This window comes from Thunnus maccoyii, chromosome 17, assembly GCF_910596095.1.
Source record: "Thunnus maccoyii chromosome 17, fThuMac1.1, whole genome shotgun sequence".
NCBI classification, from domain to species: Eukaryota; Metazoa; Chordata; class Actinopteri; order Scombriformes; family Scombridae; genus Thunnus; species Thunnus maccoyii.
The window spans coordinates 1,529,720-1,556,160 of NC_056549.1; the positions used below are offsets into that span (position 1 = coordinate 1,529,720).

General features: G+C 38.9%; 1 protein-coding gene across 2 annotated transcripts; it reads left to right on the top strand.

Annotated features, from left to right (window-relative positions):
- Positions 1–3,215: 3,215 nt before the first annotated feature.
- ttc13 (tetratricopeptide repeat domain 13) lies at positions 3,216–26,417 on the top strand. Of its 2 annotated transcripts, none has more exons than XM_042389710.1 (23): positions 3,216–3,401; positions 5,864–5,958; positions 7,386–7,461; positions 7,563–7,633; positions 7,736–7,801; positions 9,537–9,629; positions 10,999–11,115; positions 11,223–11,333; positions 14,147–14,229; positions 14,403–14,544; positions 14,665–14,839; positions 15,812–15,968; positions 16,496–16,626; positions 16,721–16,853; positions 17,286–17,378; positions 17,632–17,715; positions 18,029–18,113; positions 18,438–18,547; positions 19,646–19,781; positions 20,477–20,556; positions 21,401–21,479; positions 22,918–22,997; positions 23,090–26,417. In XM_042389710.1, exons 1-23 carry the CDS (start codon positions 3,236–3,238, stop codon positions 23,202–23,204), a joined length of 2,478 nt encoding a protein of 825 aa, XP_042245644.1. In that variant the 5' UTR covers positions 3,216–3,235; the 3' UTR covers positions 23,205–26,417. The 2 variants fall into 2 exon arrangements, with proteins under 2 accessions (XP_042245644.1, XP_042245645.1); XM_042389711.1 differs by having other exon boundaries at positions 18,441–18,547.
- Positions 26,418–26,441: the final 24 nt, after the last annotated feature.

Below are 26,441 nucleotides of genomic sequence, written 5' to 3' on the forward strand. Positions count from 1 at the left end.
AACATCAGCATGATCAGGCTTTCAGATGTTGAATTTAAATTGAACAGTAAGTAAGACTTGCACAACTGACATTTCCATAATATGAAAGGGAGCTGGAGGAGACAAGAAGACGGGGGGGGGGGGGGGGTGTTTTTGAGACAAAGACAGTTTTGAATTGTGAATGAAACCTGAAGGTTTGAGGTGACTAAAAACAGAGAAAGAGAGGGTCTTATCAGAAGGACAGTCTATGCAGCCTCAGTCAGCAGACTGGGAGCACCTGTATGTGTCTGCGTGAATGCTGCCCTTAACTGGGATCAAACTCACAACTTTGGGATCTAAAAGGGACAATAAAGTGGCAACATCTTAAATCATCATCTTAGTTCACTGGATTACTTGTATATACTGTTATCTGAAGAGACTGATGGCTCTTTTTTTAACGTCCATCTTCTTCATAGCTTGCATTGCTTTAATGTTGATCAGACAGAAAACCATTTGGCTCCTCTGAATCACATGTTTAAAATGACACACACATGTGCTCCATCATTTAACTTGTCCAGACAAAAGGGTTTTTGGACAGTTTTCTCACCCCTGCAATGCATGCCGGGAGGTATATTTAAATAAGCTAACAATGTTTGGTGAAGTGTTGATCAAACCCACAACCTTGTAATTTATTATTGCTGATCATGATTACAACTTAAACCACTGAGGCAGCTGACTACTGCTGCCTTTTGAGGTAAAAGTTCCCATTTTGTTGAGATATTGAGATTTGTACATCATTAGTGGCAGCAAGACTAGCTGAGTTTGAGAATATGATACATGTGCAAAGTGTTTGAAGAAAGACAGAATCTGCAAGTTTAAGAGTTGGGAGAGTGAGGAGACACACAGCCTGCTGAGTGAGATCTTGACAGCGCTCTCCCTATCAATTAAGCTCAAAAACTATAAGTCCTATGGGAAATGTATTTACATTGTGTGAGACAGGAGGCTTGCAGCAACATTTTGAGGTTTAATATATCCTTGAGGAGTTAAAACTGTAGTGACTTGTGTGGAATTTTTTTCTGCTCTAAAAAGAATCTCTGCTCTGCCTGATCACATGACCCACTGATGACATCTGAAAACTGCTGTCAAAGCCCTCACTGTAGACTTAAATAGCTCCAAAAGTATTGTAACTTTTGTATGTATTATCTGTGGGATAAGGGATGTCCAAGCAGTTGAGTTTCAAAGTGACTAAGGTTCCAGCTCAGTTGGAATCATTTCTTCCAAAGACTGCCATTAGAAATCTTGATGTTTAAAAAATTCATATTAAATCATTTGCACGTAACATGTCCTGTTTATACTGTTTTATTTTATACTGTGAACTCACTGCAAACAGATTTCCAGTCAATATCACCTACAAATCCATAGTTCCTCTCACTTAGAGTATATATTTTTTTTTACTACATTTATGATTATTTATATAGTTATATCATTTACTTTCATGGTAATGGTATTTCTCTCTTTACCTCCTATTTTTTTGACTGTTATGCACCACAACACCGAGGCAAATTCCTTGTATGCGTAAACCTACTTAGCAATAAACCTGTTTCTGGTGTTGATAAAAATCAATGAAGTGCTCCTTTAATTGCAGTTACTAAAGCAGTTGAGTAGTTTTGTTTCATTTAGAAAATGATGACAGAAAACCGTTTTGTTCGTCCTGTCTGGGCTGGTTTAACCCTGGAGGGACCGGTTTGACAGCTGCAGAGGTTGTAGCACAAGTACATTCCTGACTCAGACAGAACAAGCTTTACATAGAGACACCATAGATTTACAAGTCCCATTAAGCAAATCAGAGGTAATCAGGTAATAGTTTGGAGTAAAGCAATAGAAGAGGGGCAAGGGAAGTGGCACAGTGAAATAAAGGGAAGGTTTCTATAGCCTACAGCTTAAACAACAAAGTCAGTTCAACAGAAAGAAATATCAGTAGGGAGAGGTATGGAGGAGGATTAGGACCACATGTGAAACATTTATCTCACAAATTTTTCACCATTGGTCCTAACGCTCTTCTGTATCAAGGGAAGAAGATGTAATTTGCAGCAGAATAAGACGAGAGCAGCATCCTCAGTATGACAGGAAAACATCCAACCGGTTTATGTGAGCAGAGCTGAGGAGAATATTACACACGCAGTCATAGATTGTACTAAATATGATCCAGAAAGATGATATAGGAAAGGGAGAACTCAGGGAGAGTGGAGTTCAGGAGTTCAGCATTAAAACTTTTTTTTTGTTTTGTTTTTAATTAGTTTTTTTTTTTTAAACTTTATTGATAACAGTCAAATTCAATCAACAGTAACAAACAAGTTTACAGAACAAAAAGAGGAAAGAGTGCCAGGGAATTCAGTTATGACATTAAAAAGCATTGGGGAAAGGGATTGTGCAAGAAGCCTTTATATTCACTAAAAGCAAAATAATACATAGGGAAGTAAACAAATAAATAAAGGGGCACAGGTTAATAATTAAGTGATACAGTCGCTAATTTTATATGTTTCAAATATTGTTTGGGTCTTTGCTGCTTTTCTATTTGTCATCTTGACTATAGAGTTATAATAGAGGCTAATATCAATTAGAAATAAGGTAAAGCTTGGTTTTCTATTGGTCCATTTCATTTTATGTATGTGGAATTTGCCAAAAATCATAAAAAGTTGGATTAAAAAGCCAACATTGTTGTCTATTGAATTTTAAATGACACCTCTTTCATTTTATTGGTAATACAATATTTGTCTGTTTTCCAATTCACGTCACCATAAATAGAAGACCAGAACATTTGCATAGGGGGAATATTGTTCTCTACATGGATATTCCGGATTTGTTTATTACTACATTTTTTCTTAAGGACATCTAAATCCCCAATTAATATATTCGTTTTCCAGCCTTATCACTGAGTTGTATCATCATGAGAATTTTTCAAAACCTGTAAAGCACCTTTTGGAATAGTGTCAAATACCAATACATATTCTTTTGGTGTAAAAGGTAATTCAAACTTTTTAGCATTAAAACTTTAATGAACCTGCAGCAGAGTTTTCTTTGAGTTTCCCTGAGTCCAAACTCCGGAGCAGAAAGCGGCTGTAACGCACCCAACACGCCGGTTCCCAACCGCCGTTAAAACCCCAAGAAGAAGAAGAAGAACCAAGCGCAGCCGCAGAGCGTGTCGGGAAATGTAGTTTAAAGCGGTCTCTCGACTTGCAGCAGCTTCCGCTCTCTGACGTCACACATGTAGCACAACATGGCCCCTGCCAGCCGGGCTGTGGCGGCGGCTCTCTCTCTGCTCTACCTGAGTCGGGTTATCTTCTCCACCGAGTATTTCTCCGCCATCACGCTGTTCAACAACGACCTCCACAAACAGGGCTGCAGCTCGCTGTCCGAGTGGGAGGAGTACGCGGCCGACTGCGGTAAGGTGTCTTCTTCTTTCCCCCCCCCCCCCCCCCCTCCACCGATACAACTGTCACTTGTGCGGGTGAACCCGGACAGGAGAGCTAACGATCAGCTAAGAAGAGATTTAACTAACAGGCTGTTTCTGCTGCTGCACTGCGGCTCACAGGGGAGGTGAAACCCGGAGATCACAGAGACACAGTCGTAACCAGAAAGTGTCTTAATGTGTTCAGAACAGAGAGGAAAACTCAAACTCACAACACTGACTGCATGTTTTAGCTTTTCCTCCAGAGGTCAACACCAAACTCCATTCATAAAAACACGTCATTTTACTGTTGCATGACTGACGCACTGACTAACTCAAGTTTTTTATTTATGTGGCGCGTTTCAACAACAAGGCGCGTGATTTAATATAAAGAGCACACAATGCTGGATAAAAATACACATTTACATACAGTTAAATAGAAAATAACAATGAGCTCAAATTAGAATAAGAGATAAAACAAGAGAGTAAAAGTTACAGTGCAGTGTGAGATATGATGTAATTAAAGACAAACAGCTTTGATTTAAAGAAAATAGAAAAAGCTGCAGTTTTCTGTGAGTTTGTTCAGATGTGTGGAGAATCAAAACTGAACGCTGCTCCTCCAGGTTTAGTCTCTGTTTGTTGGTGTCTGTCATGTTTAGGACGTTATGAAGCATCCAGACTCTCAGGTGGTCTGGATCAGGTCTGGATCAGGTCCGGTTTCTGTCTCCAGAGTCCAAACTAAACCTGGAGAAGCAGCGTTCAGTTTTTATGATCCACATATCTGAACAAAGTCCCGGAAAACTGCAGGTCTGCTGCAACTCTCAGTTCCTTTAAAAAAAAACTGAAGACTTTTCTCTTTTCTTTTTATTAAATGAACTGTAACTTTTCTTCTTGTGTTTTTCTATTTTAGCTTATTTTTATATTCTAGTCTCTTAATTCTTTAATGACTGTTTCCTGTCATAGTGTGTCTTCTGCTCTCTGTCTGGATGCTGTTAATGTTTGATGTAAAGCACTTTAAGTTGCCTCGTTGCTGAAATGTTCTGTAGAAATAAAGTCGCCTAGTTTTGACTCTGGGGACAGAAAGTAGATCCGTCTCAGAGCGTCTGAGAAGTCTGGATGCTGAAACGGACAATCCACAAAATCAACTGTCAGTGTTTTTGATGAAATACCTCGATATCAATATTGCAGTAATATTGTACAGATGACTGTTGTTGCTTTCACAAAAGATTAACACAATGAGGTTTTTGATAAATAATCATCAGTAATGTGGATATAATGATGAAGTGAGTTCAGAAAATTACTGTCATGCAGCGTTTAAAACCAGGAAAACACTTAAACCATATCACAATGTCACAATATCCAAAATCTGAGATGATATCTAGTCTCATATCACGATATCGATATATTTCCCAGCTCTGTTTTGGACCATTCAGCATTTTATAAACCAACACTAACTGCATGTTTTAACTTTCCTCCAGAGGTCAAAAACCAAAAATCCATTCATAAACCCACAGTTCTGCTGTTGTGTGACCCGACAGCAGCAGCAGCAGCACATATTTAACAGACCATAATTGAACCTTCTTCTGTGGGGAAGGAGCTGCTGATCTGTAGCTTCCAGTTAATCTGTCAGGACACGCTGTTCCTCGACAGGGACGAAGAGGAGAACAGGTGAACTGGTTGTACAAGTTGACGTTCTGAACTGCAGATAGTCCAGACGTAACATAAATGAATGTTTTCTCTTGTTTTCCTGCCTGTCAGGCCGACTGTAGGTTGAATGTGATTCACAACAGTCAGACAGTCAGAGTTACATACTGTACCAAACAATGACAACAGACACACTGTTCTCTGTGTTGATATGTTTTAATCAGAGCTTTCTCTGGTTCTTAAATGTGAATACTTTCTATGACAGTAAACTGAACATCTTTGTGTTTTGGACAAAACGAGACGTTTGAGGACTTTAAGAAACACTGATCAACCTTTTACCTCATTATCTGACATTTTATGGAGCAAACAACTGATCGATTAATCTAGAAAATAATCAACAGATGGATCAATAATGACAATAATCCACCTCTAGATGGTTTTAATGAACTTTACACTGACAGGTTTTTAATGGAGTTTTTCCGCCGGCTGTAGAAACGGATCATAAAAACTGTCAGGAAGAGTTTTTGAGTTGAATCCATCAGCAGCTTTTTAACACATCAGACACATTTGTGACATGATTTACTGGTTTGGATCCACTTTGACGGCTCAGACCTGCTGGAGGTGTCACACGTTTCCTCTTTGAAATACGAGACTGTTGCAGACTAACGGGAGCAGTTAGTGACAGCTGTGTTTTAAACAAGGACACATATATTCACGTGCATATTATGGTCTGAAACACAAACAGATACGAACTAGTGAGCGAAGTTTCTGATGATAAATATAATATATATTATATAATATTTGTCTTTTCAGAGTCGTCGATCTTACAGCTGGAGGATCCAGACTGTGAGGAGGGAAGCAACCCGCCCTGCGAGTCTGTCTTCTCTCTCAACGCAGAGAAGATCCTGGTGAGAGAACACACACACACACACATAACACACACACACACACACATATCACACACACACACATAACACACACACACATAACACACACACACACACATAACACACACACGTATCACACACACATATAACACACACACACACACATATAACACACACTCACACACACACACACATATCACACACACACATCACACACACACACACACACACACACACACGTATCACACACACATATAACACACACTCACACACACATCACACACACACACACACTTATCACACGCACGCACACACACACACACTCGTATGCATTAATCAGATTTTCAGTGTTTCCTGTAGATCGGTGGTTTCTCTTCGTGAGATTAAACATGAGATTAAAAACAAGTTGTTTTTAATCTCATGTTTTACATTTTAGTTTGACGTTTTAATTCTTTCTCTTATTGTGTTTTAAGTTGAAAAGATTGACTTTGATTAATTGTAAAGCTGCAACGATTAGTCAATTAATCGATTAGTTACCATTAATTCAATGAATCGTCAACTATTTTAATAACCGATTAATCGCTTTGAGTCATTTTTTAAGAGGAAAATTGTTAAATTCTCTGATTCCAGCTGCTTAAATATGAATATTTTCTGGTTTCTTTAGTTTCTATGACAGTAAACTGAAGATCTTTGAGTTTAGGACTAAATGAGACATTTCAGGACGAACAATTAATCAATTAATTGAGAAAATAATGGGCAGATTAATCAATAATGAAAAATAATCATTAGTTGAAGCCCTAATTAATCGATGTAACATTACACTTTGCTCATATTTTGGTTTAATGCACATTTCTATCAAACCAAGACTCTGAAAAGCTTCAACAGCCAAAATATTCTGAGTCGGTGTTAAAAGACCGTTTTCACCACAACAAGAGTTCAAGTGTAGTTCACATATAAATGTTTTTAGTGAAATATCTTCATTCAAATCAGAGGAAGTGAATTCTATCTTCTAACATCTGACTGCATGTTTGTTGCTGTTTGTTTTTTTAAGGATCTGATAGTAAAGATGTGATAAGTCTTGACTCAGCTTTTGTCTTGTTGCTGTTTTGCAAACACAGAACGTTGCCGTAGCGACATTTGCATGCTGTTACATTTGCATTATGTAATCCTGCATGCATTACAGCACGCTGCCCTTCTGCAGTTGGGAAATTACACAACGTGACGCTTTTTGACGCAACACGCTGAAAGATTATTAGCACTCGGGTCTGTTGTGCACTTCTCCATTAAGTCTGGCTGTGTTTTATCTTCTGCGTTTCTTCTCGTTTCGGATAATTTGTCACTCAGTCACACAGGAAATGAAACGCGTCTCCTGCTTTCTCGCCGTTTGTGTTTTGCTTTGTGCGTCTTCGCTGTATCTTGATCTGTTTCCTTTTCTTCATCTCTCACAGAATCAAGCAAAGTTGTTTATAGAACAGAAAAAAATCCCCTTCCCCGTAGATAACCACAACACAAACGAAGAACTCGGTAAGTTGGCGTCCTGTTCAGATTACAAAAAATCTTGTTTACACTTTACTGATGTGTTTTGGTTTTTTGCTGAGTCACATGGTGCGTCCTTGTGGTTGCAGCTATAGGCTACGTTCTGATAGGCAACGGCCTTTATGATGAAGCCATCAAGCACTTCTCGCTCTTACTACAGGTGTGTTTACATCCATTAAACTTTTTACTCTTCTTATTCTTCTTCTTACAACCTACAAACAAAAACACAGACAGATTTTCCTGACGTGTTGTGTTGATACAGGGCGACCCAGAGCTGGTCAGCGCCATCTACGGGAGAGGGATCGCCTACGGAAAGAAAAGTCTACAGGTGAGTGATGGTTGTATAGTGTAACTGCACAGTAAAGCTTTAACATTAACCATTAATTGTTGTTATTAACCCTCCTGTTGTCCTCGGGTCAAATTTGACCTGTTTTATATCAGAAATATGGATTTCTTTCATCTAACTCCCTGAAAATCACACGGATGGTTCCATAACACACACTTTAAAGCAAGTAAAAGTAATGATCACTACTTTCACTGAATTTTGGATGTTTTATTAAAATTTACAGCATCTGTGGACTTTTGTCCTCCCGGGTCAAAATTGACCCGAGAGGACAACAGTTGCACGGTCGACGGGAAGACAGCAGGAGGGTTAAAACACGATATGTTTTACTTTATCAATCAGGGAATTACTGTTACTAAATATAAAATGTGAAAAAGCAAATTCAGAAAATTAAGTAAAAGTAAACTAAATTGAAATGAGGAGCATTATTAATGAGTTGAATATTAATGAGTAAATAGTTATTTAAGAGTTATAACCAAATGACAATTAGTGTTTTTTAAGTGTCGAAATGGGTTAATACGTTTTTATAAAAGTTAAACTTGTCGTCCCAAATAAGAGACAGTTACAGTCCTGTTGTCTTCGGGTCAAATTTGACCCGTTTTCAAATGTTTTTATATCAGAAATATGGATTTCTTTCATCTAATTGCCTGAAAATCACATGGATGGTTCCATAACACACACTTTGCAAGTAAAAGTAATGATCACTACTTTCATTGAATTTTGGGTGTTTTATTAAAATTTACAGCATCTCTGGACTTTTGTCCTCCTGAGTCAAAATTGACCCGACAGGACAACAGGAGGGTTAAAGTGTCTGCAGGTCCATTAAGATGTTTTCAGTGTCATAAATTGAGAAAAGAAATTAGGATTTAAGTAGAGCTGCAACAATTAATCGATCGACAGATATTTAATCACAACTATTTTGATAATTAATTATTTACATCATTTTTTTTAAGCAGGTTCCCGCCTCCTGAATGAGTTTAATATAATATGAATGAATATTTTCTGATATTAAACTGAGTATCTTTGGATTGTTAACTGTTGTCTGGACAAACTAAGACATCTGAGGAAGCAGCGATCGACATTTTTCACCATTTTCTGACATTTTTTAGACCAAAAAACGAATCGATTAATCAAGAAAGTAATCAATAAATTAACTCATAATAAAAATAATCATCTGTTGCAGCCCCTTGATTAAAGTTATAGTTATTAGCATAGAATATTAATGTGTTTGTTTCGGAATAATAATAATAATTAATAATCAGTGTGTTTCTGTAGTGAAGCAGATAAATTCAAACTTACACACTGTAATAATTCTTTTGTCTTTATTTGCATCAAACGTTTGAGTCACATTAAAACACATTTTCATCAGAACGTTTCTATTAATGTTGAACTTTGTGCCTTTTTAATATAAAACTGTCGGTCAGCTGAAGCTGTTGTCGGGCAGCAGAGATGCGTTCAGGTGCTTCGGGGAGTTTTGTTGACAGCAGCAGTTTCAGGTGAAGTCAGAATGACTCACTGTGACATTTAACCAATGCAAATCCAATCAAGCGTGACTCTGCGGTGGTGGAAGTCTGCCCTCGGAGAAGAAGTTGGACGGCAGTTTTTGTGTTTTTTTTTATCGTTTGTGGCTTCGTTCCCTGTTTTCTTCACCTTTTCATATATTAAAGCTTTATGTCAACAAACTGTAACGTCTCCTCCTCCTCTGCTCCCTCCGTGCCAGGACATAAAGAATGCTGACTTGGCGTTGTACGAGCTCAACAGAGTCATCACCCTCGAGCCCAACTGGCCCGAAGTCTACGAGCAGAGAGCAGAGGTGAGTCCGCTGCCAGATCTCATCCGTCACACGTCTTTAACGCTCCGGTAGAGAAGTTTTCAAGTGACAAAACTCTCCCGTTAAAGCCGGCAGCTCCTGGCAACGACCGATGTCATTTCATTGATTAAACCTCCGTAGTCGCCTCCGCTCTGTTAAGATCTCATTTCTGTCCCTTTTTTATAACGTGGAACAGATTCTTCATCATCATCATCAGCAGCAGCGTGTCTGATCAGTTTTCTGTTTAGACGTCTGATCAGCCGAACGCCGCCGCCGCCGTCGTCTTCATAACATGTGATTCACACACTTGATTTCTGATGCAGTTAGAAGCTGCTGTTGAGCAGCAAAATAGTAGAAAATAGTAGAAGATGCATCATGTTTGTGCAGCTGGAAAAGAAGAAGAGAAGAAGAGAAGAAGTGGCCAAATAAAGCAAATCCTGAAAGTTGTGTCAGTATTAATTCATGAGAACAGACTGAAACACACACACACATGGTTATAGATTGTAAATATTCACGTGTGTGGTGTCGTTCTGTGTTGTTGCTGCTTGTGGAGTCACATGAATCTGTTGTTGCATCTTCTCCTCTGAGGGTCTTTTATGGGCTGTTTTCCTCTTTGTGACCTTAAAAAAAAAAAAAAAGTCTCTGGTTTTTAATCAATCTGACATGCAAACCACAGAAAAACACAATCCTGTCTGAACACGTCACGGTTTGAAACGCTGAATCTCACGTCTATATCTAGCAAAGCCGACTGGACTTTATACTCCAGAGGAGACGTTTTATCTCTGACTGAAGATCTTCTAAATGTCCTCGTGAACATATGAAGTTCTGATTGATTTTAAAGCATCTTGTTGCTTTTAGATTTTAATGTTGATGTAGAAACACACCTGTAGTTTAATGTTTTGTTATTTAATGACATAATTATTGATTCCATTTATTATATTACAACTAGAAAATGACTTCAGAGAGCTCACAGCAGCCGCCTCCTCTCAATCATATTATTATACATCCTGTGTCTTTTATTTCCTTTAATTGAAGGACAGATAAAAAAAATGTTTCGGTTTGAAAAAGCTCACCACACCTTCTTCTGTAGAATAATAATCACCCTCTTTAAGAGGAAATACCAGAGAAACTGTGCATGAACGTGTAAAAATACATTTTTGCACCTTCCTGTATCGTCTCTGATGTTGTTTCAGTTCATCTTTAATCACTGAGGAAGACTCACAAACTTATTTCCATCTATAGTGAACAAAACAACTGAGTTTAATAAGAAAGAAATACACAGAAATGTGTGTGTTAATGTGTGTTAATGTGTTAATGTGTGTTAATGTGTGTTAATGTGTGTTAATGTGTGTGTGTGTGTGTGTGTGTTCAGATCTTGTCTCCTCTGGGTCGTATCAGTGAGGCTCTGGGTGATCTGACCAAAGCCATCCAGCTGCAGCCTTCAGCTCGTCTCTACAGACACAGAGGAACGCTGCTCTTCATCTCAGAGGTTCGATGCTCACATGTACTGTGTGTGTGTATGTGCGTGCGTGTGCGTGTGCGTGTGTGTGTGTGTGTGTCTCCTCATGCTGACCCTCTACTGTATCTTCCCTCCAGGACTATGTGGCAGCTATGGAGGACTTCCAGCAGTCTCTGGAGCTGAAGAAGAATCAGCCAATCGCTATGCTGTATAAAGGCCTCACCTTCTTCCACAGAGGGATGCTCAAGGTACAGAAATGTGTTTACAGCTCATTATTTTTGTTTGTTTTATTCTCTCTGGTTTTATTTTCTTCATGAAATTGTATAAAAATATTTTCCAAGTACTACTATCAGCACAAACACACTATAGTTTAACTGTTTATTGTTTGTTTACCTAGGAGGACTGTGGTAAATAATCAACACCTCATTTATGGTTCCTCCATATTTTTCTCTCCCATCAATATCACAAGAAACTTACGTTGAGTATAAACTGTCCTCTGGCTTCTGGAAACAAACAGCTTGTGTGAGCGAGAGGATCTGGATGAAAACTAAACATATAGACTGTATATATATACTGTATATATATATACTGTATATATATATATATACTGTATATATATATATACAGTATATATATATACTGTATATATATATACTGTATATATATATACTGTATATATATATACTGTATATATATATACTGTATATATATATACTGTATATATATATACAGTATATATATATATACTGTATATATATACTGTATGTTCAAATGGTTCCTGAGCAGCTGCAGGTTGATGGAGTCTCCTGCTTATGTAAAAACGTCTGTGTTTGGGTTGTGTTTTACATCAGACGTTATTTATTTCCTGTCAGGATGTCGGATGTTAAAGACGGTGAAAGTCCCAACATGTAAAGATGCTTCCTGCTGAGGTTTCAGTGGTTGTTTGTGTCGCATATTTCAGCTCCAACATGTACAGATGATATTTGAGAAGATTTAAAGCAGTAGAAGAAGAAGAAGTGAACTCCTACTACTACCGTCTGTTTATGTAACCTCATGAACCGCCGACCATGCAGCCTCTTGAAGCCGACCAATCAGAGCAGAGGCTGAACTGAGGCGCTGCATAAAGAGAGTATAAGATAAATAAAAAGTTTTGAACTGTCAATCATGCAGAAATATTGCAGAATAAGAACATGGAGCGGGAAACGGTGCGTCTCTCTTTGTAACCACATCGTACTGATACTCGTCTCCTGTCAGCTGACCTGTCAGAGGGAGGAGGCGGCGGCGGCTGAGTTTCCTGCAGCCGTTAGTTGGTGGGGCACGACAAACCTGCAAACTAAAACCTCAGACACCCGTCACGGCCATATTATATTCATACGTGCGCTGCCATTTTGTAGTTGTTTAGTTGAGCTGAGTGGCGGCGAGATAAACCGTCGAATGAACGCAGGTTTTTCTTTGCATCGTAACAATTCACATAATTAAAAAAAATGTTGCTGCGTGCATCATGAGGGGGAGTTAAAAGATGAAATATTAACATAATGTGTAACTGTCAGTTGACAGGTCTGCACACAGAGAGGTTTCACATTTATATAACGTGGTGTCAGATGACACGGAGTCCTGTTTGATGTGACTGTTGTCAGTTTGGGGTTTTTTTTTCAGTGGTCACCTCAGCTAACCATCTACTTCCTGGGGGGGAATCCCTGCGCAGCACCTACAGGCAGCTTCAACACAAACAACAGTACTGAACAGTAGTTAATACATGTAGGTGTTACTGAAGGAGGAGTGTGATGCACTCTGGGAGTGAAAAGTTGGATTTCACTTATTGTTTCATGGTAGTGGAATCTGCCGCAGTCAGTCCTCATGGAAACAAAGTCAACATTGCACAATCTGCTTTTTATCAGCACAATCTGCAGCTGAGGCAACGTCTTTTTCTGTTGGACAGAAAAATGTGTGTGAATGTGTCCCTTTGTCTCGCTCAGGCCGGCGGGCGCCACTTCCACGTTCACTTCATGAAAGCAGAGAACGTCACTATTGTTTTATTTACACTGAACCTTCTTTCATGTGGTTATCTGGAAATACTGATGTTTTAAGAAAGATAATTAACTTAGTCACTTTAGGACTAATATAAAAAACTGATAAACTGATTTATTGAACGTTTCTGGTTGCAGCTTCTCACATGTGATGATTCGCTGTTTTTCTTTGTCACATGTGACGGTGAGTTAATCAGTTTAAGGTTTTAGACGGTGAGTCGGCCTCTAATAAACTGTGACTGCAGTTTTTTTTGCCAATTTTTCAACAGCATCTCATAGACTAATTGATAAATTGAGAAAATAACTGACAGATTTATTGATTGTGAATAAGAATAATGAGTTGAGTCGCAGCCCTGATTGTTTGACGGTTTATTCAAACTGCATCTTTGAAGTCAAGAAACTCAGATTTTGAGGAAATTACACAAGATTTAACTGTGATGTCTGTTCATCAGTTTGACAACAGAGTTATAATAATATTAGAAAATCTCATGTTTACAAGTGCTGTGATCAATATAAGTCTCAGCAAACAAACAAATATGTGTTCCAAGATCCAACCTTTTCTTATTTCAGTCAAGGTGAAGTGTTTTTAATGTATTATTAATACATTTAAAACACTGGAGAGATTCTACTAGAAATCTTTTGTTCTGTGAGGTGAAACCAGTATGAGAACTGGTTGTGTCTGGAATCTCTCCTGTACTCCTGATGAAAATATCCCAAACTGTTGATTTGCATTTTCCAAACATTTTCAGACCACTTCCTGTTCAGGAGGTGGAAGCGGATCTGCACCACAAACGGTTATTTGTCTGTGCAGCAGCAGCAGCTTTCTGCTGGTTTCTAACAGATGATATCAAACATGAAAATAGAAGCAGAAGTTGTTGGTCGCTGGAGCCGCGTTAATGTCACGTTGTGATGACAGGTGTTGAAATACAGTTCGTAGAGAATATCTGAAAGTGTGAACCGAGTCCATTTGTTCCTTGTTGCAATTTCCTGTTGTGATTCTGTGTGAAAGGTTTTTTGTGTTTTTCTCTCCTCAGGAAGCTATTGAGACATTCAAAGAGGCACTGAAGTTAAAGTCTGACTTTATAGATGCCTATAAGAGTCTGGGACAAGCCTACAGGTAGCTCACTGTCTGTTTTACACCTTCTGACCTCACAGATGAACACAGTTAATTTTTTAAGGAAATGAGAGTCGTCGCCCCCCCTCCCCGTCTTACTAACAGAATGTCTTCTCTTCTCTTTCTTTCTCTCTCTTGTTTTCTGTGTGCTGCTCCCTTCCTCTTCCTCTTCGCAGAGAGCTGGGTGACTTTGAGTCAGCAATGGAGAGTTTCCAGAAAGCCCTCATGCTGAACCAGAACCACATCCAGTCTCTCCAGCTGCGAGGCATGATGCTGTACCACCACGGCTCGCTGCAGGAGGCCATAGGCAACTTCAAGGTAGAAGAGTTCAGATGATTCATCCTCCCCGACTCCTTTTTAAATCTACTGTTTGAATGCAGTTTGTCTTTTAAACTGTCTACATAACTCCTCATGTGTTGTCCCCTGTTTGTCCTCCAGAGGTGTCTGCAGCTGGAGCCCTACAACGAGGTGTGTCAGTACATGAAGGGCTTGAGTCACGTGGCCATGGGTCAGTTCTACGAAGGCATCAAAGCTCAGACTAAAGTCATGTTGAACGACCCGCTCCTGGGGCAGAAGGCCAGCTCTGAATACCTCAAAGTGAAATACCTCAGAGGTTGGTGTCCCTACAAACACACAAACAAACAAACAAACAAACGACTTGTAACGTTACGGAAATCCTCCGTCAGTGACGTCGTCGAGGGTTGTTGAGATAATCGATACGACAGATATGACAGGACAGCAGATGAAACATTCTGCAGCTACAAAATGTCTCTTTTCTTTTTAACTCCTAAAACTTATTTAGATAAAACAAACGGGGGGGAAAAACACGTCTTTGGCCCATAAAGACTCATCGACGGGAAACGGCTGACGAGAGTTCACAGTGTAGAAAGTTGCTTCATGTTCATGATCATCACTGAACCCTGCACATGTAAACAGCTGTTCAAACTGCTGAAATGCCTTTTTTAAAGAAGTTCATACAAGTTGGATTCACTGCATTTTACAGTGTAATTTTACACTGTAAAATGCAGTGAATTTACACTGTAAAATGCAGTAATTTTACACTGTAAATGCAGTGATACAGAGCTACAACCATTAATAAAGAAGTCGATCAACAGAAAATTAATAAGCAACTATTTTGACAATCAAATAATTGTTTCAGTCATTTTTAAAGCAAAGATCTCAAACATTTTCTTGTTCCAGCTTCTCATATGTGATGATTTACTGCTCATGTATCACAGTGAATTGATTTATCTTTGTGGCTGCAATTATTGAACATTTTATAGACGAAACAATTAATCAATAATGAGAATAATCGTTAGTTGCAGCCCTACAGTGTGTAAGTGTCATGTTTCAGTCAATAGATAACAATTTATTATCCAGAGTTGATCCGAGATGTCATCATACAGAAACCTGAATGTTTTTATTGTATTTATTGTGCAGTTTTCATTCATAAAAATGAAAATCTCAACATCATAACTTTGCATTTTGGAACTTAAAGAATCTGTAACGTATGTCCTGTTTAAGTTCACATGACTCAAGCAGTCATATTAAATATATTATATATATTACATCTCATTTTGTGCAGAGTACTCTCGCTACCTGCACTCCCACCTGGACATCCCAGTAGCAGAGTACAACGTGGACCAGGACTTACCGGGGAACTTCAAGAACCACTGGGCCAAGAACCTGCCGTTTCTAATAGAGGACTATGAAGAACAGCCGGGCCTGCAGCCACATATCAAGTAGGTCCATCACAGCTGAGTCACACTGGGAACCATAACTGTGAGCTGTAGTGATTTATACACGATTGTTTCTGTGCATTAACTCGCCGTCTTAAATATGATTGGTTGAAAGAATGTTTTCCTCCTTTATTCATATTATATTTAGCATATTATTACCAATCACAGAGCTATAAAACAAACATAGTAACATATAAGATTGATTCTTCTTTTGTGGTTTTAGTTTAAATGAACACAGACTGTCCTTCACTTCGCTACACGTCATCATTAGGAAATCTGAGGAATTAGATCCATCACCACCTCAATTTCCTGAACCACATTCTGCTGAGAGTAAACAGTGTTTTGTGGTTGAAAACTAACATCTGAAATCTTTTCCATATGAGATGGAAGCACCAGTCTTCCTCAGCCAGATGTTTTTAAGCCTCTTTTTTTTCTGTTTTTATAAAGACGAGTTTAATATCAGTCCAGAAAAAAAAAAAACGTGCTCTCCATGAAAGCTTTGACTACGTTCATCCATCCGTGTCTCGCAGGGACGTGCTGCCGCAGAACTTCGACAGCTACAGCAGTGAAGTTCAGAAGCTGATCTGCACGGCCGACCACCTGGGGGCGCTGATGCAATACGACACTCCCGGTTTCTTACCTAACAGGAGAATACACAGAGGTAACCCGCTCGTCAATGCTGTCGGTCTCCTCAAGATTATTAAAAGTATTCATTTAAGCAGTAAAAAAAATAATCATTCATACGTTTTTTTCAGCCATGGGATTAGCGACCCTGGAGGTGATGCAGGCCATGCATCGAACGTGGAGCAACTCCAAAGTGCGAGTCAACGGCAAGACCAGGCAGATGCAGTGGAGAGACATGTTCGACATAGCTGTCAAATGGAGGAGGTGAGGACTTTTCTTAAGCAGCAGATAAGTCCAGAATAGCTGAAGTGCAGCTCCCGGGGAGCAACTATGTAATCCTAATAATTTTCAGGAAATAACTGAGGGGATTATAGGAATAAGAAGGATTATAGGAATAAGAAGACAGATGTCGATATGAGATAGCTACCGGTTTCTCGTGCTTGAACTGTCTATCAGAAAATAAAGTCTAGACTGGAACTCATACTCAGCAATTTCCTCGTGTGTTTACAGCTGTATGAGTATCAGAAAGGTTCAATTACAGCAGAGAAGTCAATCTCTAAAGTCTCTAATCTACGGCTTTTCTTTACATGTCATAGAAACAAATCAAATGCAGCGATATGAAATAAACTCTTCCTCTGTCCTCCTGACAAACGACCGGTTGACAGCGCTGATAGACGGTCTCTTCCTGTGCTTTAGGATCGCAGATCCAGACCAGCCGGTTCTGTGGTTAGACCAGATGCCTGCCAGGAGTCTCAGCCGAGGCTTCAACAATCACATCAATCTCATCAGGTAACAAACTGGCCCTGAAGACGGTGTCGGATACTCTCTCATGAGTCCCTCGAGTGGGTTTGACTTTCCGCATTGGCCTCGTTTAGCACCGTTAGCTGCAGAAACATTTATATAAATTTCTTGTAATGTGACCCAGATTCTTCAGGTTTTTATCTACAGTAGCCTTGGTTCTGACAAGCTCACTGGAAGGACTAAAGGACTGGAGTAAAGTTTTGACAGCGTGTTGAAATCCTTTTTTCTTTTGTTTGTGCAGAGGGCAGATTATCAACATCAGATATCTGGCCTACTTCGACAACATCCTGGACTTCATCAAAGACAGAATATTAGTCTACCACAGGTACTAAACTCTATTCAGATATCATATTTCACATCTGAAAAACACATTTTATTTGAAGCAAAAAAAAAAAAAACAGCAATAACTCAGTGACAGCTGCATATTTGTGGCATCAGCATGTCTAATCAACTTTATCTGATAGCAGTTATGTTAATATTGTTACTGTGTGCTGCCTTCAAAACCAAATTATGTAAATTATTTGCCCTTTTTTCCCTCCAGGCTAAATTCATTTTGCATGAGAGTGCAGAAAAAGCTTCCTATGCATATATAAATGAATTATATTTTTGTTTTAACTAACATATTGTTATCTTCTCAGGGCGTACAACCCCAGAGGACTCTTAGAGGTCCACCAGGCACTCGAAAATGTGAATAAAGTAGAAGATCTTCTTCCTATAATGAAGGTAAGAGGATGAAGATGGGTGCTTGTTTAAATTAACTGAATAAAACATATATTTTATATGTCAAATTTAATCAACATTTAGTCACTAAACTCAACTCAAAGTCCACTTACTCGCCTGTTTTGGAGTTTTTGACACGTCACATGGTCTTCGTCAGCAGATTGTATTTGCTCAGTTGCCATGGAAATGAGGAAACAGACGTTGAGTTGAGTTTGTTTCTGTCAAACTCAACATTAGGTTCAGATGTTGGATTGTAAGAGATGTTTATAATATTTAGTCGTCTTTCTGAAACTCAGGATGTTTGTTTGTTGTGTTTATTTCTTGAAGCAGTTTAACAGTAAAACCAGAGATGGATTCACAGTCAACTCCAAGGTCCCGAGCATGAAGGATCCTGGGAAAGAGTACGACGGTTTCACCATCACCATCACCGGAGACAGGTGTGTTCAGTATATTACAGACGCCAGACAGTACGATACCAACAGAGGTTATTAATTATAAGTGAGATCAATAACTGATATTTGGAGATAACACTTTACCCAACACAACACTGTCTTTAAATGAATACATGTTAAATTACATGAATAATATTTATTTAAACATTATAAATAAGAAAATTAAGTGCATAGTGCTGCTAGAAGGTTCAGAAAGACGCCAAAATCTGTAAATGTAGCAGATAAACGCTGCGTTTATCATGTTAAACCTCATCGTTACAGTTACAATTCAACATGTTTTCAAAGGATGCACGATATTATCAGCACGTCATCGGTATCGGCTGATATAAGCTCTAAAATGAAATATCGGTATCGGCCCGAAGTGAACAATTTGTTGCCTTCTCCTCCGCCGCATAACTGTGCTTCCCTCCACGGACTGTTTCACCCCGACAGTCCCGGTGTTTCCTCCGCAGGCTGCACTTCACTCAGCTGCCCGTCAGATTTGCTAACGTTAACCTCAGCTCTCCATGTGGATCCAACCGGAGCACCAAGCCCCGGTTTGTTATTCAGGTTAAAGCAGGAAGAAGCAGCAGGTTTGACCGGCGGCTGAGTGAAGTGCAGCCTGCGGAGGAAACACCGGGACTGTCAGGGATGCTAAGTTCGGCTGCACAGATAGGAAACACCTCGGCTGGCAGGATGTACCACTCTGTTTGAAAAATAAAAAACTTCATCTTCTTCTTTTTGGTTTATAACGGCGGTTGGCGACCAGCGTATTAGGTGCATTAGCGCCACCTTCTGCTCCGGAGTGTGGACCAGAGATTAAATCCTCCACATTAATCCTGTCTGTCTAATAAACTCAATGAAAACTCTACTGCTGCTCCCACTTGGCAGGTTCATTAAAGTTTTAATGTTGAGCTCCTGAACTCCAGTCTTCCTAAGTTCTTCCTTCATATATTGTCTTTCTTGATCATAAATATGTGCATATATCGGTATCGGCAAACGGCCACAATGAGTTGGAAATATCGGATATCTGCAAAAAATCCAATATCGTGCATCCCTAATTTTTTCCCTGCAGCTCTAATTCTTCTGTTTTCTGTACGTCAGGGTGGGAAACATGTTGTTCTCAGTAGAGACTCAGACCACAGAGGAGCGGACGCAGCAGTACCAGTCAGAGATCGAGTCCATCTACAAAGACCTCACAGCCAAAGGAAAAGCTTTAATGCTGTCCACTGAACTGGGGGTGAGATTCATCTCCACTATTTACTGGAATATTTTTTTGGCACGGCTTCCTCATTCCAGACGTAATAGAGAGCAGGCGTTAGAGGACAATTTTTCAAATGAATATCCACAAATGATTCACTTTTATTGGCGCTGAACACTTCCTCAACCTCAAGCCAAGAGAGACAAACAGACAAATCATTTTCATCATTTGGCTTATAAGACAGCTCACATGAAGTTGAACTATGAGTGAACTGATCATTTCAATGATCTATGCAGTGACGTTCAGCACAGTCTCCTGGTTTCCTTCAGACAACGTCGATGAATCTCTGGAGAATATCAGGAGGATTTTACCAATCATACAATAACAGAACGTATCGTCCAGCTGATTGTATCACTGTAGATAGTTTTCAGTCTAACTGCACTTTATACAAAATATTACCAACCCATGAAAAGACGTTAGACACTGAGAAGCTTTTCTTCTTTGAGCTGCTGTTGTTGTAGAAACTAGACGAGCATATTCACCCTGAAACTGAAACCTGGAACAAAAAGAACTTTGGCTCTTTGTTATTTTGTTGTTATGTCTGCAGCCTTCTCTGCTTTCACTCTAGATTAGATCTAGATTGACTGAAAACGGAGACGATGATTTAAAAAAAAAAATGAGAGATCTGTGCTGCGGGCCAGTTTATGACTCTGTGATGACCTTTGTTCTTTCAGGATGCAGATGCTGTTTGTAACCTGATCCTCTCCTTGGTGTATTACTTTTGCAACCTCATGCCTCTCTCCAGAGGATCCAGGTAAACTGAAACAGCCTGCAGGTGTAACGTTAAATATTTCCACAGCTTAATAACCAAGAGAGTCATTTCAGATTATCAAGGGTGTGTTAAAGCAGCAGCAGTCAGGTGTCTGTAATCATTCCTCCTGTTCATACTGGATATTAAAAGATCCTTCAAATGTGTTTCAATGGAAGTGATGGAGGACAAAATCCACAGTGTGTCCACACAGTCATTTAAAAGTCTGTGTGAAGCTTCTATTCAGCTTCATCAGTCTGAGTTAGACATATCAAGTGGATATCTGACACATTTACAGTCTTTTTAGCATCAAATTCCCTCTTTGTGTTTCCTCGGACAGTGTTTCCCTGTTGAGCTGCAGGTGGAAGTATAGTAACAAAAAGAGGGACTTTGGCACTAAAAAGACTGTAACGTTGAAAGATATCTACTTGATTTGACTCATTTGGACGCTGAAGCTTCATATTAGCTTCAGATAAACTTTTAAATACATTTGATTGAACAGGAGGAATGATTACAGCAAGAAAAACATCTTTAATGTTCATCTGGGCTCCTGACTGTTGGTTTAAGACTCACTTGATAAGTTATGATCCCTCACATCAGATCCTTTTTGAGAGACGTTACAACATAACGAAATTCATCTGTTGTTGGTTTGTGATCTTCAAAACTTGCACATTGTGGGTCATAAATGTCAAACATGTTTTATATTTGAGTTTTTTGGGTTTTTTTTTTTACTTTCTCCAGATCAGCAGCTTGATTTATTCTCAAAGAATGTAACATGTCGTAGCTTTAGTGAGCTGTAGAGCTGTCTGATGGTTTACTGGGTGTAATGGTGATACTGGTGTCTCCTCAGTGTGGTGGCCTACTCGGTCGTGATGGGGGCTCTGATGGCCAGCGGGAAAGAGGTCATCGGTAGGATCCCTAAAGGAAAGGTAAAGTTTAAAGCTTTAGTTAAGAATATGCACATGGCGGGATGTTTCAGATACCAGTGAGGCGATAAAAATACGAACCAGTACGTCCAGTCTGACCAGCAGATTCATGAGTTTAAAGACTTATTTGATGGCAAAACCCTGCACAGCAGTTTATAAACTATCAGACAGGAGTCTACAGTTCTGGAAAGTTAATGTGATGAATAATTTAATCAGTTGGAGGCAGAACTAAAGTCAGTCTGAACACGACCTGAAAGATTAACAGAAGATCAATATCTCTTATTATTCCTGCGTTAGTTCAGGTTCATTGTTTCGAACACATTTATTCTACGAGTCTGAATGAAACTTGGCTTCAGTTCTCATCTGTTTCTGCTTCTGCCAAGCAGACGAAACCGTGTTGGAAGGAGAAACGGCAGATATCTGATCAGCTGTTTGTTCGCCAACATCTGTGAAAAGTTTTATCAAGACGGGAATCTTGTTGACTGTCCTCACGATAAAATCCAGCTTCCTGTTTGCTCGACTTAGAAATATGTGAAGATTTGTGGATATTTTTGTAGGAATGAAAGGATGAATGAAACCTTTGTCGTACGTAAAACAACATAAAAACTGCAGAGGATTATTATGTTCTTGCATAAAAACAGACATATTGCTGCACTGCAGCTTGTGACTCCTTCACAGTTCAACCAAAGAGAGATTTTCCTTTTTTATTTGTTTCATTTTAAAACATTTTAGAGACCTGAAGAGGAGAAAATATTCAGAATTTCATAAATAAGATACAGAAATTAGAGAAAAAGCAGAATATATTTATTATTTTGTGTAAGATACTGTAAGTATTTACTGGCTGCTTCATGTTCAACCATATACTGTATAAAAATATGGACGTAGTTACCATGACAACACCCGTTGGTTTCTGAAGAGCGGTTTTGAAGCTCAAAGCGAGCCGCTCCGGCCGTCGCCATCTTGGCAGTATGTGACGCTGTCTAACTCCCAGCCAATCAAAAACGGGCAAAGAGGCGGGGCCGAACGGCTGAAACAAGCCATCTAGCGGCTGACGGACCTGTCAGTCAAAGCAGCCATGTCCTTCATTATGCAGAACTTTACGGCTTAATAAAACCTAAACGGGTGAGTTATAAAAAAATTCACCCCCGTACAGTTGTCATGAAAGAGGAAATTAGCTACAGAGACCTAAACCGTTGTTTGTACCAGACTGTAAACATGTTTATTTCTGCTGTAAAGTTGGACATTTTAACATGGAGGTCTATGGGGATTGACTCGCTTTTGGAGCCTCAAGTGGTCGTTCAAGGAACTGCAGTTTTTGGCTTCATTTTACAGCCCCGGAGGTTGCTGCTTGTGTTCAACATGGATCTGTGTGGACCGGCTTCAAACGCAGTGAAATACTTTTACGTTACGTGTCTGAACTGTTTGTGTTTGTTTGATCCAGCTGGTGGATTTTGAAGCCATGACGACACCGAGTCCAGACAGCTTCAGTAAAACAGCAAAGAACTGGATGAATCTCAAGAGGTGAGAAGATGATAAAAAATACAGTTTTCATACAATCGACTCAGTTCTTCTTCTTCTTCTTCTTCTTATCTATAACTTTTCTTCCTCTACAGTTTACCAGGTTGGTACCAGAGTCTTCCATCTGTAGCAGAGACCTTCCCGTCCACCAGAACGATGATCGAGGTCCTCAACACAGACTCGTCCTCACACTGTCCCAAGAAGTCTTAACATCACTTCTACACAGGAGAGAAGTCTGTTTTAATAAAAAGTCTCAATGGAGCTTCTACACTGGGCAGACGAAGGGACTGTCTGCTTCTGCAACCCAAACCAACGTAGTCCTGAGTTTACTTAAAGCATCAGAAGATCATCCAAACAAAGAAAATCAGACGCTCGATAGAACCCAGAGGATTATTTGACCGTTATTTAGCTACGATTGGATCTTATTTTGGTATCGAATCACCTGTTTTGTTCTCTGTCATCCTCCTTTAATCTCTCACACTATTAAAAAAAACCACATTGTAGGCTGATTTCATCACAACATCCCTCATTTTTCATTTTCATACAAGCTCAACGATTAAAATCTTCAACATCACAGCAAATGTTTAGTTCACCATCGTCTCATCGATGATATCAACACGCGGCTGCTGGTTCCAGTTAACTCAACCAGTTATGTGATGGTTTGTCAACAGCCGGACCTCCATTCTGATGAATATTCATTCATTCTGCTGTTTAAATTTAGTCTCATATGACACAAAACAAGGTTTATAAAGCTCAGTATGAACAAAGAAATACTGAAATATGGGTGCTTGTTCTTCACACTCCAGCTGTGTTTTTAAGGAGACGTGACAGAGACGCAGGGAGTCGGACGGTAGTTTGTTTGTTTGGGCTGCAGAAGTGATCGTGTCCAACCCCCCCTCCCTCCTCCCTCTCCCCCCCCCTTCTCTCTTTCTCTGCTTCGTAGGCCTTCAGCTCATCACACTGAAAACACCCAAAGCACAAAGTTTATCCCATCAACCATCAGCATGAACAATCCTATGTTGCGTAGTTTAGATCATGGCTGAACCTTTTAGCTTTATCTCACCTAGACTTTTAAAAAAATCAGATGTTAATATTGTTTAGGACTGTCTGGTATCTAAAAGAAGAAGACAAAAAGTTTTTATTTAATATTCAAAGATTGTTAATTGGCACTTTAAACATTTCTTTTAACCACTGCTGGCCCAGCCTATCAGCAGAGAGAGAGGACAGGGATTTTAAAGATATGAAACAAACTTCAGGGCTATTGAATTCCACTTGCGATACTTGAACATATAAAGAAAAAAAAAAAAAGCTCTTTTTTTTTTTAAGTTTGTTTTCTTGACAGCTGTGGGGTTTTAATGTACTTTGAGCCCCGCGTTCTTTTAATGTGACCAACAAAGGGTTAATATAAAGGAGGGTTGACTGCTGAACCAGAATCAGAAGGACAGTCAGAGACTTTACAGCAGCAGAAACTCAGTTTAGATTATTTAAATATTCCCAAATATCTGCTGGTTTCAGCGTCTCAAATGTTTAGATTTTCTGCAGTTTTACGTCTTTATAAAGTGAAAGTTCATGTGAGATTATCACAATCTGATATTTATAGACTAAATGATAAGAAATCGATTGATTATAATCGTTAGTTGCAGCTCTCATCATGTCATTTCAAGACAAGTTCTGCAACTAATGTTTATTTTCATTGTTCAATTAATCTGTCAATCATGTTTTGATTGATCAATGAATCATTTAGCCGAAGTTGACATCTTCAAATTGCTCGTTTGACCAAAACAGCAGCTCATTAACGTCGAATCTGTTCAATTTATTAAGATTTAAAACGGAGAAAAGTAACAAATCTTCACATTTGAGAAGCTGGAAGAAGATGATTTGATTTATAAATGACATAAACAGTTAATAGATTAACAGATTCTACTGGATATTAATCCTCAGATTAGATGACTCAGCAGTAATAATAAGCTAAATTCAGTTTTATGTTTCATATCCAAATAAATAAAAACAGAACCTGGTTATTTGTCTTCATTAAATAAATATTAAATAGAAAGAAGCTTCTGTTTGCTTCTCAGTTAAACGTCTCTGACTGTCGGATCTGTTGGATTAATTATTAAACGGTGGGAAAAACGAACCACGTACTGTATTTCCATTGTTATCATTCCTTTCGCTTTGCATCGGATGCTGTCTGTTCTCACGTTGCTTTTCTTTTGGATTTCTTTTTCTTATTATCTCATGAAATAAGTTTGTGTTTGTGTGACAAACCTTTTGGAGCAACAGTTTGGGAGTCAGGAGGTCGAATCCTTCTAAACGTCTTAAATCTCCAGATAACGTCTGTATTTTTTTTATTTTGTCATTTTTTATGTCAGTTTCCTTCGTATGTGACTGAGATCATCTCACATCGCAGCGTCTCTTCGTCTCGTCCCGGCTCGCAGATCTCTGGAGAAAATCTTGTCTAACGAGTTTTAATTAGTTTGAATAAAATCAACCTTCACAATAAGACACAAACTCATCAAGAAAATAAAAGCACACAGATTCAAATCAACGTAAAACCAACTGTAAGAAGGATTTAAAACAAATAACATCGAAGCATTTAAAGGATAAAAACACTTAAAGTTCAAATAAAAAAAACTTTTATTTCCGTAATTAGCTTTAAATTAGCAAACATGTGACTGCAGGTTTTTCTCCAGACCGCTGCGACGTCGACGACGAGGCGGGAAACGTTGCTCAATAACATGAATGACTGAGTAGATTTCTGTGGAAGTTCAACGATGCAAAATATAAAACTGATGACGTGTAATTCCTGTTCATATTGTTATAATTTTTTGGAAAATGGGTTAAAGCTGTGAGGTTTGTTTTTTGTTTTGTTTTTTTTGGATGATTGGTGTAAATGGGAATGTGATGTTTACATGCAGCTGCTGCCGGTGTTTCATGACTCATCCCGGTGAGTTTAAGCACAAGGAGGAAAATTCATGGGAGCGAATCTGAAAGTATTCAGTTTATTGAACAAATTTCAGCAACTTTTTTTTTTTTTTTTGTCTATTTAATTTTGATTTCGAGGCCTTTTGATGCTAAAGTATCATCACTGAAAGTCATGTCAGTAGTTCTTCATTGAATGTCCACTTCATTGATTTAACGGTTTCATTTTATTTCCAGAACAAATCGACTCGCTTTAAATCTGATTTATTATTTCACATCATCACTGACAGACGAGGTCCCAGATTGTTTTGCTTTGCTTCGTCTTCGTCTTCATATCAATGATTGTGCCGACTGGTTGTCGTTTCCCCTTTTGCTGCGGCGGGCAGCAGAGCGAAGGAGCGAACAACTTCTCTTAAAGCTTAAAACTTGAAGGAGGGATTTTTTTTTTCTATTGAATGAATGAATGAATGTTCAGCAGTCAATAAAACAGGTTGACGATTTTAACAGACTCGAGTTCTTTTATTGTTT

Excerpts from the sequence above, each read along its gene's own strand:
- ttc13 (XM_042389710.1), top strand. The coding sequence starts at position 3,236 with ATGGCCCCTGCCAGCCGGGCTGTGGCGGCGGCTCTCTCTCTGCTCTAC. Across the intron at positions 5,959-7,385 it reads TCAACGCAGAGAAGATCCTG|AATCAAGCAAAGTTGTTTAT; the intron begins GTGAGAGAACAC and ends CATCTCTCACAG. Across the intron at positions 18,548-19,645 it reads ATCACCATCACCGGAGACAG|GGTGGGAAACATGTTGTTCT; the intron begins GTGTGTTCAGTA and ends TCTGTACGTCAG.